Source organism: Centruroides sculpturatus, unplaced genomic scaffold, assembly GCF_000671375.1.
Source record: "Centruroides sculpturatus isolate CEXI.00-Female unplaced genomic scaffold, Cexi_2.0 scaffold502, whole genome shotgun sequence".
In the NCBI taxonomy this organism is placed as follows: domain Eukaryota; kingdom Metazoa; phylum Arthropoda; class Arachnida; order Scorpiones; family Buthidae; genus Centruroides; species Centruroides sculpturatus.
In genome coordinates, this window is record NW_019384630.1 from 52,746 (window position 1) to 71,379 (window position 18,634).

Consider the following 18,634-nt stretch of genomic DNA (forward strand, 5'->3'; position numbering starts at 1 on the left):
AAACTCCCTTTTAAAAAAACCCTTTAAAATATTTTCCCATCCTTAAAAAATTTTAATAAACTTGTCGAGATGCCATCTCCCAATTCCAGGGTCTGCATAATGGTTAAAACTGTTCTGAATTCTAGAAAAAATCATACATTTTTATCCACGCAAGATCGTAAATTCCACATTTTGCACTTGTAATCTCATCTATAATACTCGATACGTATGTATCGAAATTTGATTCAGATTTCTCAATAGTTCTTTCTATAGACAGCACTAAACACCTTACTATAATGTGTTGTACCACTATATTTGCGCGATATGTGTATTAACGAGTTTCCGAGCTTTAGCGGTAACATAAGAGTTATTTATTATTTATAGTATAATCTTCGAATAGCGAACACCGTCGTGACCGAGAAGTTTGTCTGTTATTTAGAGGTGTCCGCTATTCGGGAGTGTCCTTTAATGAAGGTTTCACTGTATATATTTCAGTAATAATTTCGAAAATAAACAAATAATAGTGAAGAAAAGTACTGTCTATACTTTTTTAGGAGCTGATCAAGTTCGTATATTATTATTTGTTATGACTTAATTTAAATATAGTGTGAAGCAACAAAAACACTCCTTACAAAGCGCTACAAAATTAAATTTTGTAACCCGAAAAACGCAGTGTCGCCATCTGTTAATAGAATTACGATTTAATTTCAATTCTGCTTGATCTAATATTGTGAAAAAAATCACAGATTTATTTAAACGTTTCTTTTAAGAATTTCGCTGGAAATTTCCTATTAACTTAACAAAATAGATATATTAAAATTAAGCTATGATTTTAATAAATTAATTTTGAATATAAATCTGATTTGTTGATAATTGATAAAAAAAATCGTACAAAATTATTTAGAACTTGATTAATTCCAGTTATACAAAAAGAAGAATTTTTAAAAATGTACAGAATAAATAAAACACTAATGTTTAATTATCAAATCAATTCTCTCAAATCCACAGATAAAAGATAGGAGAAAACTGAATTAATAATTTATCCCCTTGAAAAATCAGAAAAATTTCCACTTAAATATTGAAAAATAATTTAATTAAACAAAAGTACACAACTTTAAACATTTTCAAATATTTATAAATTTTATATTAATATTTCCTCTGAATACAAAACAAAAAAATATTTCAGCAACATCAAAATTTTAATGTTTGGCTCATTAAAAATATATTAACTGTTTATTTATTAAATTGATTAATATGTACATTGATATAATAATATTCGTTTATAGCAATTGTAGAACCGAAAATTTAACAATAGTATTGTTTGTTTCCAATAAAATGTATAGTTTAGATTGCAATAAAATTATTGACCAAACTTTAACAATGACAAAAAATCCCGTAACGAGTTGCATAACTTTCCCGGCAAAATATTTAATATTGTGGCGGCGCCATCCGATACTATATTTTATTAAAATATTTTTATATATTATTAATTATTATAAAATAGCAAAATGTTTAATTTTGAGGGAAGAAGTGACTTTTATACAAAAAATTTTAACTGTAATTAACTTTCCTTAGTTTAGCAAAGCTCATAATTCCTTAAATTAATAAAACTTAGTACTTTATATTAAGTGGACATATATTACGTTTATTTTAAATATAACAGACTTATTAATTTAAAGAACTAGAAAACTTTGCATACTAGATGAAATTAACAGCAATATTTTCATGATGATGTTCTTGAAAGGTTCAAGGCTAAAACCACTGATATTGGTAATTAATCGAGGGTTCTCGCCTCATTAACGAGATAGCCGCGTATTTTTCGGATTCTTTGCGTGTCTAACATTTACTATAAAGTTGTGTAGCTTCATTTTTAACGGGAATTAGTAAGCTCGGAGTGCCAGCTAGTTCGTTGTTGAGCTTCGCGGTAATTCAATATGGCTGCTCCCATGAAAAAATAACTTTTTTGTACAAAGAAATGAAAATGGAATTATTTTTGAAAAATGAAACGGCAGATAATATTTTTATTAGTAAATTTTAATTATTTATTGTATAAAATGTTTATAATAATCTTTAGTTATTTTTATTGTAATGTTAGAAAGAGTTTTTTCATAAACAGTGGATTAATGTAAAAAAAATAAAGTTCGATTCGTTGTTTATGATTAAAAGGGACTTTACCTTATACACCAGGGGTGGCCAACCTTTTGCATACCATGCGCCAATTTTTTGATAGACGAGTTCAGATGCGCAGTGGCGTACCGTGGGTGTTAGCCGCCCGGGGCGGAGAAAAATTTCGGCCACCCTTTAATCAGGTATTTCAATTTAAAAGATCAAAATTCAGTTGTGTGAAAAAAAAATTAATAAAAAATGCGGTGGTGGTGTAGTTACCCGTACAAAATAGTCCCATTTGACATTAGTGGCATACACGATTGCGNAGGATTTGAACAAATTTCAACATGGGATAGGTTAATATATTTTTTCGTACAGAATAAGTTATCCGAACAACCCCAGTCCCCAATTGATTCGGATAATCGACGCTCTACTGTATACAAACGAGACGTTCCATGCTCAAATAAGTACAGCGAATAATTATTGGGATTCCCTTTGAGATTGTTACACGAGAAATGGAAGAACTTGTCTGAAGTAGTGAAGATGAAAGCTTCTAATTTCGGTTGTTACGAACCGAATTTAACTATTAGGAGTTAACTCCTACGTAATTTAACACAGGAGCTAACTGTTATGAATCGGTTTGTTATGAAGCAGAAAAAGTTCTTTGAAGCTACTGAAACTACACATTACAATATTCTTATTAAGATAAATTTTGATCCCGTTGTCTGACGGGTATTTTCTTGTTCATACAAGTAAACTGACCGGTCATCTGATTTATATAAATTCTTCTGTGTTGAGGGTTCCGGCCACTCGCTAGACAAATGATTTAGAGCGGTTCTAGAAGCCGATAAAGAAAGAATGGTATACTCAAGTCCTTTAATGTTTTATGTTAATATATAGTTTTTGAAAGTGACAAAATACTATTCGACAAAATTATATTAAAATGCTTTTGAAAAATTTCTGTTGGGTGTTCTTAGTCTTTGCAAAATTTTATCTTTAAAAGTTTGATAAAAACTTTGCACATTAAGCCACAAAGCCACGTCAAGGCGACACCCATTTTGTGGTAGTTTTTTATTTTCCAGAAACTAACCCTGATTGCTAGACAGAATAACAATCAGAGAATAAAACTGGATATTCATTGCTATTCCATTAATTCAATCAACTGAAATCATTCGCGGAAAATACTGTTATTATGCCATTATAACAAATGTTGTTATTAGGGAAGAAGGATTTGTCATTTTAAATTGAATTAAAAATTGTAAGAATTAATGCCGAATTAATCTATTCTTCTCAACAAGAGAAAAATTCTTACGTAGGCCTATAGGTGTTACCATTAATCACTCATCTCAAAATATAAGAATAGCAATGAATAAAATATGAACTGTTTACATTTTCAAAATAACAAAATATTTTCACGTTAAACTTACAACGCATGAAATATATAGTTATAAAATACATTATAATTAATTATAATACACAATACTAATAAAATAATAATATAATAATATTTAATTACATGCAAGAAGCGTTCAATTAGCAATTCCTGCGTATATATACAAGCTCAGTGGAAAGGTATCAAACTGAAATTAAAGCATGTAAAAAATTTAATGTTTGTAATTTAATTAACACAGTTCCGTAGTCCCCTTTGTGTTTGATACAGGAGCGCTAATCTTCAAACTAATCTCTAGTAATCTTGAAGGTGTTCTCGGAACTATTTTCTCACAGCAACTTGAACATCGTCTCAGGTGAAATGAATTTCTTTGAACTGTCTCTTGAGAGTGAAAAGCAATTAAAAATCTGATGGTGCCAAATCTGACATGTACGGAGGTTGTCAGAAACTTCAAATCCGAGAATCTTTATGGCTTCTGCTGTGAAAGCGGTGGGATGTTGCGGAAATCATTCACTTTGTTTAGACTTCCAGCACCATAAACCGTCGCTAAAATTTTTTGGAGACTCATTTTCATGTGGTCGTTGTTTTACGCGTTCCAACACAGTTAAAAAAGAATCATTTTAAACATGATTAAAGCTGAACCATTATACGTTTATAAATTCCAATGAATGTAAATAAAATAATAATGTGACTAAAATGAAAGGGAAACAAATATTTCGTTTAATGGGAAATCTTTTGCTATTTATTTTGATATAATTTTTCTATTTGGATTTATAGCTTTTGGACTTTTCACGATAGCTTTAGGACGCAACATTTACGATACGTATACAAAATTTTGAAATATATCGAATATTTTTTTTATAATTTATAAAAATCTGATAACAACCTGAACGATGATTTTCAGCTTATTCAATATGAGTGCCTTAAAATCATCGTACAGATTATTACTTGCCTACATATACAAGCATATAATTATTTATTTACGTCAATTTATACTTCTATACTTAAATGAATAAAATATCTATCATCATAAACCATAAATTTTAAATAATAAATATACGTAGCTATCTTTACCTAAGTAGTGACCGTAGGGTCGGTGTCTCTTTGACACCACGTCAGGAGACCTGAATCTGACACCACCGAGTCTCTGGGGGACTCGGAAATCGCGACGTTACGTCACGCGAGGGGTAGTGTGTGAGCGCTTGGATTTGGAGTAGAGGTGAGGAGAGAGACGAGGAAGTGACTTACTCGGACTCCATATTTTCTAACAAATAACAATTTTAATAATAACACAAAGAAAATACAGAGATATCGGGCATATTATCGGACTTAATTATACTATTCCGTTCGAGAGAGAGAGTTTACACGCAAATCGCGGGTTGATAAATACCTTGCTTCTGGGTCGAAGAATCTGTGGTCACGCCGATGATGATACGCCGATAGAAAGTTCAATCTGCGGGTTCTGGATCTTGTCCGTTCACTGGGGGTGAAGGCACGGAGGTGTGGAGATGTTATCCTTAAACAGGCACGATCTGTTTCTCTCGGGTTTAATCCTGGGTCACGGTGTTAATCCTGGGTCACGGTTTTAATTCGGGTCACGATTTTAATTCGAAAGGACGACTTTTGTTGAGCGGACTTTGTGAAGACGACTTTTGTAGAGGGACTTTACAAAAGTCGTCTTCACAAAGTCCGCTCAACAAAAGTCGTCAACAAAATTTCGGATGACGACTCCTCGGGGTCTTTTTCTTTTCTCTCGTTATTCCTCTTGGGTTTTTTTCCATGAGGTCAGGTGGTTGCCGTTAAGGGCCTCGCGTCCAATATGGATTCTCCATCAAAAGTTCCTGGTGACACATCCCTGACTAACTGGATCCGACTCAACAAGGAAGAAACTCCGTGGGAAAGAAATTTTTATGGCTTATAGCCTAACGCTCAATTTTAACTGATTAAAGTTCCAATAAATAAAATTTAAAATAACACTTTATTGTGGGTCTGTTCGTCCCTCACAAATGTATTCGTGTATATAAATTATTTATAAATACGAGTAGATAATGAAACAAATACCACTTCTTTCAGTGTAGTAGTTTAGTGATAAAGTGTATAACCTTTTCCACTATTCCTTCATCAAGTCTCTTCTAAAATCCTTTTCATAAATCGGCAACATACTCCCTTCAGATTCGTCATTATGGAAGCCTTCTTTACTGCTCATTTCTACTGACAAAAGTTCCTATTTTGGCACAAGAAAAAAACTTAAAGAATCTTTTGTAAAAGATACTTCGGTAATAATTGGATGTAATCATAAAGCAAAAATTACATATAATACTCTATTTCGAATTTCCAATGTGAATTAGTTTCGGTAAAAAATCTTTTCTTCATCAACATGACTCAAATAACCACCTTTAACAACAAAGTAAATGCAATTTTTTCTAAATCTAATCAAATATTTATATTATTTTAAGCATTTTTGCACTTATTTCTAGAAAATTTGTAATGAATTTTTAATAGACGACGGTTTGTGTAATAAAGGAAAGAATCTTTTGAGATTTTAAACTTTCAATTTAAATTATCTTCAAATGTTTTACGTACGCAATGCAACTACTGTAAATATAATTATTTTAAACTACTATTAAGACCATCAATACCTAATTGCTAATTTTCAAACAAAATATTACCTTTCTGTCATTCAGTAACAATTATCCAATTAAAATTACTTCATACAGATGTAAAACTGTAGAACCTGTATAATTTTTCTACATCTTAAATAGTTAAATAGGCCTATAGGTTATATAGAACAGAACATATTTCTATTTAATCCTTGCAAAGATGCAAATTAAGCAATTTTATTAAACTTAATACATTATACAGTTATATAATTGTCACTTAACACTGTATGTAAATTGTATTTAAATATTTGTTTATTTGAAATATAATGCTAAATTGTTACATATAATGAAGGAATAGCTGAAGAGGGAATAAGTTCTTCGTTTGTTTTCCTTTTTTGAAATTTATTTTTATATATTGAACATTTATAAATGTGTTTAATTGCGAAAGATATTGCTCCATCTTCACGTTAATATAAGAAATGTATGCTAATGATTTTGCGCGTCAATTTTCCACATTGTCATTTCTGTAATTAATTATATTAATAGATCTAGAAAGGACCTTGAATTATATTAACTGTTCCACTGATAAATTTAATACAATGACAATATCCATTCTACAAAAGTAGTTTTCGAAAGATTATTTCAGATGCGTTATTAAATAAGGTATCAAGTATATTGATTTGTAAAATTATGACGTAAAATACTAAAATATAAGCTTCTATATTAATTCAAATTCTCAATAGAACATAATTATCACCTATTAAATTTCAATTATTATAGATACTAAACGGAAAGAAAGTGTAGAAAATAGAATACTGATCAAGATTCTTGTTCTTGTGAGGAAGAAATTTTAATTTTGAAGCAACACAAACCAGCAAATAATATTCTTGTAAAATATCTGAAATGAATTATTTTTAAGATAAAAGGTGATGATTTACACTAGTGCACTGGTTTATATGGTAAAAGTATGTACGATTCTTAGAGAATAAATAAAATTATGGTACATAAAAGTAACTATTCCGCAATTTAAACGTAATTGGTTCAGGTCAAGTTATAGATCAAGTGATGACACTAGTAGTGTCATCACTTGATCTATACTCCTGTAGTGTTGTAGTGTAGTGATGATACTCCTTATACTGTTTTATTTGACTTCAATACAGGCAAGTAGGACTAGCTGTTTAGGGCATCGCTTATATTACATACTGTATGTTTGACAAATCCTGGTTCCAATATCGCTTATATATTAAGAAATAGCTTCTATATAATTAAAACGGATGCTTTCTGTTTATTTACTTTATGTATCTCCTATTGTTATTTAAACATGAAATATCGCTGACAGATTCCGGTATTAAACTTCTCCACACACCAAATTATATCTTTCGTAAAATATGTTAAGAGAATGAAATATATCTCCGAATTGACTTGTTTTGAATTTTAAAAATTATCGCACGATTATTTTATTAGTTTGAAGATAAATACCGGATTTGAACGAAAATCAGGTTATGTTTAACTGAAATCTATTTATAAATCAACCTAATTAATTTAATTCGACGATAATTTGAACAAAAAGCTTAAATCTAAGTGATGATGTTTGGTGTGAAAACTCTATTCTAATTTATTCAATTTTAATCACTTAAATAAGAAACAAAGATTTACTTCCTTTCAGGAAACATACCGAATCAAAATTCCGCCGAAAATTTCGAAATACACAGAAGAACAATCAAAATCTCCGAGAAATTGTCTTTCCATTTTATTGGCCAACAATAAAACAAAGAATAATTGGAAAGTATTGTTAATTAACTACTACGTCACGACAATTGCATCACTTATTACGTCGACCATTTAAATCATTACTTCAAATGTCCAATATACGAGCATAATTTTTAATTTATAATTTAACATAATTTATAAATTACTAGAAATTGAATTGAAATACGGGGAATTATCTTTTAACAACATACTATCTTATATTAAAATGATTATGTGATTATTTATTCAATCTTTATTATGTTTGAAAGTAAACAGATGATTAAAATAACTTTAGTGAATGTTATTCTTTATAATTGTATAAAATACTGTGCATAGGTTGACCTGCTTGCCTCAGGATTAGATGAATTGGCAGTATAACAAATGTTGCAAGGTTCCGGATATTTATTATAGAATTTTCAGAACAAGAAGCGAACATTAGAACTCATTAGTGATCAATTGTACGAAGAGCCCACTGTGGCCGAATGGCTGAAATTACTGAACATTGATATATGATGCCTAGGCTCATTCCTTATTCACGGGCTGGCCAGAGCTTTCCTAGTTTTATTTAATATTTTAATATTTTATTTCCTAGTTCTATTAAATAGGTGCCATTTTCCCATAGAAAGTCCACCAGAGTGGCACTCTCTGGCAGATCGCGCATATGTTGCGTTGTCTTATCCCAACAATTCAATTTGATTCATTTGTATGAAAAAGAATACATCGAGTGAAGAGAAATTAATATTTATCTTTACTTTGAAGAAGCAATTCTTGACAAAAGCCATTTTTATTTTTTTCAAAAAGTCATTTACTTAAAGTCATTTCATTAAATTTGTTTATTTTTGTTCGTATAACTCGTATTATTTTTGTTGTTTTCACATCCATTTATTATTAAATCCATATCGAGATGTATTAAAGAAATAAAAACTAATAATTTTTCACATTGTAGCAAATATTTTTCATTAAGAATAACACTTTTAAAACAATTTCTTTTAAATTATTCCGATTCAAAATGTTAATCTTTTAACTTTTATATTGAAAAAATTTAATCTTTTAAGTAATTTACAAAATTTAATTTAAGGTAAAAGATATATATATATATATTTTACCTTTTAGCTATTAGACTTGATTATAGTTAACTTGGTATTACAGTTTAATATTATTACTTATTAATAAAACATAGTATAATAATGTTATTTTACTTAACTAAAATATATATATATATATCTTTTACCTTGACCTAGAAATACACTCCATCCCAGAAAATATGTTACGTGCAGTTATGAAAAAGCATCGGATGAGCATGTGGAGACGATGCAATTTAGAAAGAGTAAGGTTTTGTTATTGGTTTTTAAAAAATGTGAGATAAAATTCAAAAATTATTGCAGAAGTCACGTGAAAAGATTTCACATGTAGTAAAAGCACTACCCTTAAAGTTTTCCCTGTACTAGCAATGGTGGCTATGTTATCAATACACGTAATTATCTACCAGCATAATCTGCTGCGTATTGCGGAAAATGAGTACATCGACGTTCAACAGGTCCAAACGTCAGTCATTTCTACGTCAAACATGGGAAAATCCATGCTATTTCTCGAAATCGGAAAAAATTGTCCAAAAACGTTTAGCAGGTATCTTGATAACAGAAATTTAGCAGGTATCTTAATAACAGAAATTGGGAGAAACCTCGCCATTTCCAAATCTTCTGTACGGTCTTTCCTTAAGTACTATGATTCCTCCTATCCTTGTACCAAAGAGAAAATATGGAAAACAAAAGACTACATCGAATAGAGAAGATCATCAAAGCCAAGCGTAAGTCCCTGCTAACGAAGGCCCAGAAGAAGAGGTATCAGTGGGCTAAAGATCCTCTGCATTGGACACATCAAGATTAATATCGATCGTCTGATGAGTCGTCTTTCGAGGTCTTGTACGGAAATACTGAACTCAGGATCATTAGAACGCCTGAAGAAAATCTGCATCAAACAACAAGTTAAGAAGTTAAGTTTCCACTTAAGATGCAAATAAGTTATGGGCTGCTTTAACGTTGCTGGCCTAAGTAATATGGTTACTTATGAATCAACGTTAAAGGTAGTTGACTATCAGAGACCGTTAAATGATAATCTTCTCCCATCTCTCGACCCACTGGCTCCTAAGGGTAACTTCGTGTTTTAACATGATGCTAAAGCCCATACTGCTGCTTCCATTGCTGCGTAGTTAATTAAGAAAACCACAACATTCAGGTTATTGGCTGAGCGCCCAATTCTCCAGATATGAACTGTATAGAAGATTTATGGCTATTACCCGAGAAACGATTCCACAAAAGAAAACCAAAAGACGAAATTTAGTTGACGATTATTTTAACAGAAGAATGGTTGCGAATTCCAAAAGATGTGTGCCAGCGTCTCGTGTCTACCATTCTTCGTCATGTTTTGTATATTGCAAAAGGAGAGGTTAAAAATTGGTTAGGAAGCCGTGAAATTCTTAAGAAGGCGGACTTAATGAGGATGTTATTCGTTATTAACATTTACAATTTTTCTTTTTTTTTTTTTTTATAAAACTCATCACTACCCTCAAAATTGAGGTTTTTGCCATTCGATAATAATTAAAAATATAAAAAGTTATAAGTAAAGATTTTTTCTTTACTTATAACTTTTAAAAAGCAATAGTTAGACTATTGGAATTTATCATGTCTTTCTTAATTATCCGCAATTAACAGAGACCAAAATTAAAACAGTTCACTTTATTTTGCTATTTAACAATGAATTTCGGATTGGTAATTTTCCAATCCCTCTTCAGGCTCACGACTTCGATGTCTAAGGTTGTTTGTTGTCTACAACATAACGAACAAAAGGTTAGTTCGTCTTAATATACTTTTGTTATTCAGAATGACATTTATCATGCACAATTTGTACACATCCTAATGATGCAGTTTCTACATATCTTTCATTTACTGGCATGTTTTCTTGGTCTATTTTTGATGGGTAAATGCGACACTTCTTCCATTTCCCAGTTATTAGCTCCTTATTATCTCTTAGAAGGATTTTTTAACTTCAACAATGTGGTTCATAACGTGACAAAGGTCAAAATGTACTTTTTCATTGTAAATATTTTTACAAGTTGGAAACCAAAATTTTCAAAAACAAACTATAACTATAATAAAAAACAAGAACAATATTTATATTCTAGAAAATAAAAATCACCGTCCGAAAAAAATCAACACGTACTGAGTATGGTACCGATCAGACTGACCTGAGCACACTATAAATAAACAATCATATGGCTAAGAGTAAAGCCCTTCAACACCTGACCTTCTTTATAATAATTAAATAAAATCTAAAAAATAGCTAAATTCGACATGAAAGAATCTAGATTTATATCACTTATCTAATTACCTAAGTCTCAAATCGAGGGGCAAATAAAACAAACTAAATTTAGATGAGAAAAATAGATTCTAAAGTAACAATCCTGTCCAACATGTAGTGTAGATTTATGTTTTGACTTAAAATAAAATGGCGGTCGATAGTACCCGTCATTGCCACCAAGAGCGCTGTATCTAAGGTCACAGTCACCCATGTCTTTGCTTCTGACCTATATATCCTTCAACGGAGACGGAAGGAAACACTTTTTGCAAGGTAAACGTCTATATCAAGATCGTTCTCTGTCCAGCAACTCACCAGTTCATCTGTAGATATCACTTAGTGGATTAAAATAAAGATTTAAATTATTGTCTGGACTGTTGTCTTACTCCGGCCTTATCGTCGAGACGAAGACACACAGACACGTGGTCAGGGTCGACGTCGAGAGTTAGACAAGGTAGGACGAATTTACATTATTACAGTTCTCATCGCCAACAGGCATCTTGACAACAAACTTCCCTTTTATTCATGCGCGAACTTCTAGGTCAGAAGGTATACATGGGTGTATATATATATAAATTGTATAATAAATATTTAAATACACAAACTTATTAATATATTTAAATATTGCAAAGTTTATCGAGAAAATTTTAAAATATTTATGAAGTTTGGGCTACATTAATTTTGTAATAAAATACGTGCTGCTATCTATTGATTGCTTTTATTAAATTAATATTCAAAGTAATTTTTTTCTTTTTGAATAATAACAAAAATAATTAAATTTTGAACTTACAAATTTAATTATTAAATAAGATAAAATTTTAAAAAATTACGTAAGATAAAATAAATGTTTACGCTCCCATGAATATTATATCTACCGGAACATTCAGCAATTACATATGTATTTGAAGAGATGAAAGAAAATCTTACGATTGCTTATATGTAGGATGTGAAGGTCGAGTTAACGATTACATAAATATATAAAGTCTGTTATAAATATTCAGATATATGTATTAAAAAATTGTTTACTAATACTTAAAGATAAATTTCAATTTTTTTCGTTTAGTTTCTCGGCTTTTATCTTTATTTCTTTCTTTATTATCAAATTGTGAATCTGTTATGCTTAATTCCCTTTTTGTTATTAGCATAGAAATGGGTAGAACATAGGCTGATATGACATATGAAGAAGGTTGCCTAGTAAAGCGGCTTTAATACAGCTGGATAAGCAATCCAATGATATATTCCGTTTCATTTGGCAGGGACTACGTCATTAGTTTACTTATCCAGCTGTATTAAAGTCTCTTTAATAGGCACGAGCAATATACAATGCTTAAAATTGCTTACTGGGAAAAAGGAATAAAATTTATGCTTATATAATATTTAAATGTTGCATATTAATATGATAATTTGTTTATAATATTTCGAAACTCTAAGATTATTATTTATATTATATATTATATGAGCAGAAAATAAAAATTCATTCTAACTATTATTATTGTAATTGGAAATATTACTATTTTATATTTTAAATTTTATTCTATTCTGATATTTATATACGCAATACTTATTTTAATTTCAGTTAAATCATTTAGCAATTATTAAGATACATTTCCTTATAAAATGCAAATATAAAATCATCTTTAATCTATTTTTAACACTGTATTACAATTTAATTAATTCATTTTTGGGGTGAAGTTATTAAAGTTGCATAATATATAATTAAAAATTAATAATTCGCAGTATAGCAAAGTATTTTAGTTTTTTTATCTGAATTTTTATTTAAAATATATGTTAAAAAATTTAAATTTCTTCTATTTATATAATAAGTTAAAGTAGATTCGATTTTTATATAAAAATCAATTTTATTTTCATAAAAGAAAGACATTTATTCTTCACAGAATACTGTTGATTATATTTTGAAGTGATATCAAATTACTTGAATTTAAAGAAATAAAGTCAAAATATCACAGTTATGAATTATCTACGCAAAGAGCAGGATCAGTCGATTCGACTGCATTAACATAGTCTTCACCCAAAACGTCTTTATAGGTACTAGTTAAGGGCACTGCTTTTAAAGCTGTTGTAGAATCTTTGAAAAGAAGATCGGCTTTGCCTCCGTAAGGTTTGAAGAGATTAAAATTGTTGGACGATGAACCAAACCATTTGTCAAGTGCAGTAACCAATTCGGTGAACCATAATCGTACTGGGAGATAGTCACCCGAAATCATTACCTGAAACAAAAATTTCAATTTAGATTAAGATATATTGTTATTTTGTAAATAATACAACTTATCGGTATTTTATCTTACGTTATGAGAGGGCACTCGTCCAAGATTGCAATCTTTATAATTTTCGACACTGTCAATACTTCCATTTCTGCATAGCAGTTTGAAGTTTTCGGATTTCAACTCTTTTGCCCATTCTAATTCACTGCTACCATCTGTATATTCGGGCACTGTAGTATGCTTTACGAATGCTATTTGGCCGCCGTTTTCGGCCAAACAACGCAGTGCTCCCGAATATCCGCTGTATCTTTCTGTAGAGCCTCTTGCGCATTTGTTTTCTCCGTTTACGTCACCTATACATTGTTGACAAAGTTTGTCTGCTCCAGAACCAGTAGGATTGTATTTAGGATTGTTAGCACCAGGTACACAACTTGCGGAAAAGAAAGAGGCAATTGCAGCTGCTTTATCACATTGACTTTTTGAAATTAGATCTTTACTGGTAAGAAATCCAACAGGCATAACCCATCCTGCTGTTCTACCAATTCCGGTGTGGCAACTTTTTAATCCTGTTAAAAAGCCAGCGAAAAAAAATTTTTTTAAACTGTATTTAAAATTAAAAAAATATGACTAAAAATTATATGAAAAGCTCGCCTCTTAAATCTTCTAATTCATTTATTTCGCTATTGCTACGTACAACTGCTACAGCGTAATAGGTAGCACCTTCATCTAATTTACCATATAATTCTGAAGCAATTGGAATCAAGTTCGAATATCTATAAAATATCTCAATTATTTCGTGTCTAAATAGATTATTAATGGCCAAAAATTTTACTTACCTTCCTGCACGGTAGACATCGCCACCATCTAATGTAATAAGATGCGCTCTATCTTCTTTCACAGCAGTTATGCAATCGGCTGTAGATGCCTCCAAAATACATTCAATTTTAACATATATTCTTCTAGAACGGACCACTTTGTCTAAATCTCTACATTTATTCACACCTTGCTCTGAAGTAGTACAGAATCGTAATGGCATTGGTGCGCATCCGCCATGTCTGCGATCCATTGTATAAGTGAATTTGCCTATTAATGAATAAGTAAACATCAATTTATTTTCTATTTAGAACTTTCAATTAATCAAATTAAATGAGTATTACCAAGATAAGTGAGAGGATCTTCATTTTCTGGAGTTGTACGAAGAATATCTGAGACATTTACACTAGAAACAAAGAATTTAGTAAACCATTCTGGACGTTGTTGGTTTTGTATCTGAGGGATGTTAGATGAATATTGGGAATAGAGTTGTCGCAAGACTGAGTAATAGTGGTCTCTTTCTTCAGTTGTTTCTAAAATATTAAATTGAGAACATAGATTTTATTAATGTTATCATGCATCTGACATATTCGAATATATTAATATAATTATTCTTACTGTGTGAACAAATAACAAATGCATTAGAGGGTCTGACTCCCCAACTACAATGAATATCGGCGCCATCACTTAGACTCTTTCTAGTATTATCAGCGCATAAATATTCGTATTTTTCAGCAAAATCAGGATTGTCTTCTACATATTTCTCGACAACTTCTGTTTTTGAAAATGCAATGTCTCCTCTATCTTCATGTAAACATCGAAGAGCTCCTTCGTATCCGCTATAACGATCGCTCCTTGAACATAGTTCGGGATTTTCACAAAGTGCACAAAGGTTCGGATGTTGTTTTTCTATTTTTCGTTAAAATTTTAATATTATTTTTGGCAATATAATTTTATACTTTGTAAATTTATGTACTCACTTAATTCAGCGTCAACAATAGGATCATTCGACCATTTTCCAGGAGCACAACTCTGATTGAAAAACTTTTCTACAGTTGCTAATTCTCCACTGCAGAGTAAATCCATTATCCCTCGCGATGTAAGTTCAGCTATTGGAATTTGCCAACCTGCTGTTCTACCAACACCAGTATGGCAAGACTTCTTTCCTTTCAAATCATTTAGAGAAGAAAGTTCCATAGACTTTGGTACTAGTGCCACCGATCGGTACTTGTAAGGTTCTTATAGAAAAATATTAATAAATATTTTATATATATATAAAATATATTTCTGAATATAAAATTTTAGTCTACCTCCATTGTTTTGTTCGAATGCCAAAACACTTAAATTAAAATTATTTCCTGCTACAAAAATATTCGCAGCATCCAGATTCATGATATCAGCTTCACGGGCTGCAATAGCTTCCAAACAACTTAATCTATTTTGAAAATAAAGTAAAAGATTAAAAACTTATTTACTCGATAAAATTTTTATTATTTTATAACATTTTTAATTTATTACCCATCAATTCGAGAAACGCATTCGACCAAATCATTGTGTTCTTCTGCCATTTTCAAACAAAAAGGAAGATTTTTCTCCGTGGAACAAAACTTCACTAAAAAATAATAAAATTTAGTGATTTAAAAGATTCATGATAATTAAAATAAAAGAGAAATCCGGGATCAAAGGAAATTATTTATAGCCTGATGATCTTTAAAAATAGAAAAATAGAAGGTCAGCTTCCTCTACTGTAGCATTATAATGGAAACTTGTTTAAAGGGTTCACAGTCCTCTTGATACACCATTGACAATTAATTAATAGTTAAAACGCAGTTTTTAAATTATGAAAATTTCATTTTACTAGTAATAAATATTGGAATTGTGGAGAATAACTTACATTTTTGAGCATGGCATTGAGCCAGTCCAATTAGGAAAAACAGCGTAGTTATTAAAGTAAGTTTCATGTTGCTGATGACTTCTAGTCGATAGCAACAATCCTATCCTGGAAACACATTTAAATACAACTGAGAACTTGTTCCGCTAATTGATACCTTTTTCGATTGGCCGAAAATCACGTGGTTACGTGACGTTTCTAATTTCTTGGAAAAACGTTGCACAACTTTTCGAGGAAACGTTTCACAATAAATCTTTACGAAGACAAGACAGGTTATCAAAAATCTATAATAAAAATAGAGTAAAATATTATTTAAATTATCGATTTTCCCATCTTTTTACTTTTGAAAAAGTATTTTAAATTAAACCATTAATATTTCTACTGAACAATGAAGTTTATATATTTAATAGTAAAATATTTAATTTTCTTCAGGTAAAATTTATAAATGTGCCTATTTTTGAAATCTGCTGTATAATACAGCATATATATTACATTATATATTTCTATTTAGCCTATATGTAATTCGTATATATAGAAAACAATTACTGTTGTAGCATCAAACTAATGTAGGTTGCATCGGTCAACAGGGTTCAGGCTCAGAACCAGTTTATATTTATTATCATATTCATTTGTTTTTTAAAGAATCGACATTGGTTACTGAACCTGCATAAATCTAAAAACAAAAGTTGGGAATAGAATGTCGTTGCAATTATTAAAAACAGAAGACATTTTATTTTACATTATTTTGTTATTTAAATGTCTACTAGGACAGATTGTATTATTAGGACATATTATACCGGTGTCTAAGGACTTGGACACCGGTATAATAAGTCCTAATAATACGATCTGTCATAATAGACTTTTAAATAATAAAATTGTATAATAAGGACACAAAGGCTTAAGATTAATTATTTTACATTAGTTTATGAATTTATAAGAGAAATAATGATAACAAATACCAAAATATTTTAGTTTATTTACTTAAATTCTTAATTAATTTTAATTAAGTTGTTTGATATCTGTTTTAGAATCTTTAGGGATGATATATAATATATCTAATAAAATATTAAAAATATATCTTTAGTAATTATATTTATTATTGTAATAAAGGTGAACAGAAGACAACTAAATATTTAACTTAAAATATCATTCATAATTAATTAAATAATATTTATTACTTTGTAAAATTAGTTATACTATAATTTTTATAAAATAATTAATAAATTTCTCAGATTTATAATTAAACTTAATTATTTATTCTCGATTAAATTTATTATTTTGTTATTATTTACATTATTTTAAGATTCCTTTTTTACTTCTTATCAGAGAGATGTCTTTATTATTTTGTGATTGTTTTGAAAATGTTTATCTGTATTTTACGTGTTTTAAGTGGTTTAAATTATTCAATTTCTGAATATTATTCATTTATATTTTCGATAAACAAATTGCAATAACAATAATAATCTTTTAATAATTCATCACTAATTAAATTATGAATTTTCTTATCACATTTTAAGAATAATTTTGCAATAGTTTACGTACGAAAATATTCCCTTTTTTTATCTAAATATTTATCGTACTTCCAGTTAAATTGCTATATATTCTAGGATAAGCATAAATTTTCTGATAAAAGTTTTTAAAGTATGATAAGTTCTATTTTTTATTATTTTATTGACTGAAGCAGGAAGGAGAATATGGAAGGAAATGTTCAATCATAACGTTTCCCAGTTAAGAATAGACGTACTGTATCTTTGACTTACTCATTTAACTTTTTAATACGAAATTATAAGCGACACGACATCATTTTTAACAAGAAAATCGATAAATATTTTAATAGAATTTTTAATAAAATTATAACAAAATATAACAATTTAAACAAATTCTCCATTTCTCAAATGAAAGTAAATAGGTTTATTTGAATCATTTGCTAACCTATATTCATTTCTTTGAATAATTAAGTATGTATTATTTATTCAGACGAGATTAGTATTATTATTTTTTCTTTATTTAAACATATCAGCTGTTATTTTTATATTTAAACTTTGCATTATTCTGTAAGAGTCATCCATTTCCGGTCTTTTATTCTTCTGGTTCTATAATTCATAATAAGTGATATCATGTCAAGCAGTCGTGACAGAGTTATTAATGTTTAAATTGATAATAGTGATTTTATATAAATTTTGTAAATAAGTATCTAGAAATTTCTATAAGATTTTCGGATTTTCCAATGAAAATACGCAATGGATGAACCTTGGAAACATTCAGTAGCATTTGATAAACAAACAAGGAGCAAGGTTATCTTATTTTTCAGTATATTTTATTAGGAGAAACAGTTTGTTAACACTAAATTTAAACGTTAATAAAGATAAAAGAGTTATATTAAAATATATTCTATGTATTTAGGATGTTTTCTATGAGACTGTGTTGCTTAATCCGAAAGAAATTCTTTCATTTTTCTGATATGCTTTGTTTAAGCATGGCTGATTTTCTCGTCTATTATCATCCCACCATTATGAGAAATCCTTGCATT

At 29.5% G+C, this 18,634-nt stretch overlaps 2 protein-coding genes across 2 annotated transcripts in view; one reads left to right on the forward strand and one right to left on the reverse strand.

Annotated features, from left to right (window-relative positions):
- Nucleotides 1–11,426: 11,426 nt before the first annotated feature.
- LOC111625744 overlaps nt 11,427–18,634 on the forward strand; it is a 58,707-nt gene continuing 51,499 nt past the window's right edge. Inside the window, exon 1 of the mRNA XM_023368965.1 lies at nt 11,427–11,632. The gene's annotated coding sequence lies outside the window, so the exon portion shown is untranslated. The remainder of the gene's footprint in view (nt 11,633–18,634) is intronic.
- Nucleotides 13,018–16,260, reverse strand: LOC111625729 (transferrin-like). The gene is made up of 10 exons (XM_023368947.1): nt 16,108–16,260; nt 15,732–15,825; nt 15,524–15,648; nt 15,194–15,451; nt 14,832–15,122; nt 14,558–14,746; nt 14,237–14,483; nt 14,052–14,173; nt 13,485–13,966; nt 13,018–13,406 (listed from the first exon to the last, which is right to left on the reverse strand). The coding sequence occupies exons 1-10, from the start codon at nt 16,172–16,174 to the stop codon at nt 13,146–13,148; spliced, it is 2,136 nt and encodes a 711-aa protein (XP_023224715.1). The 5' UTR covers nt 16,175–16,260; the 3' UTR covers nt 13,018–13,145.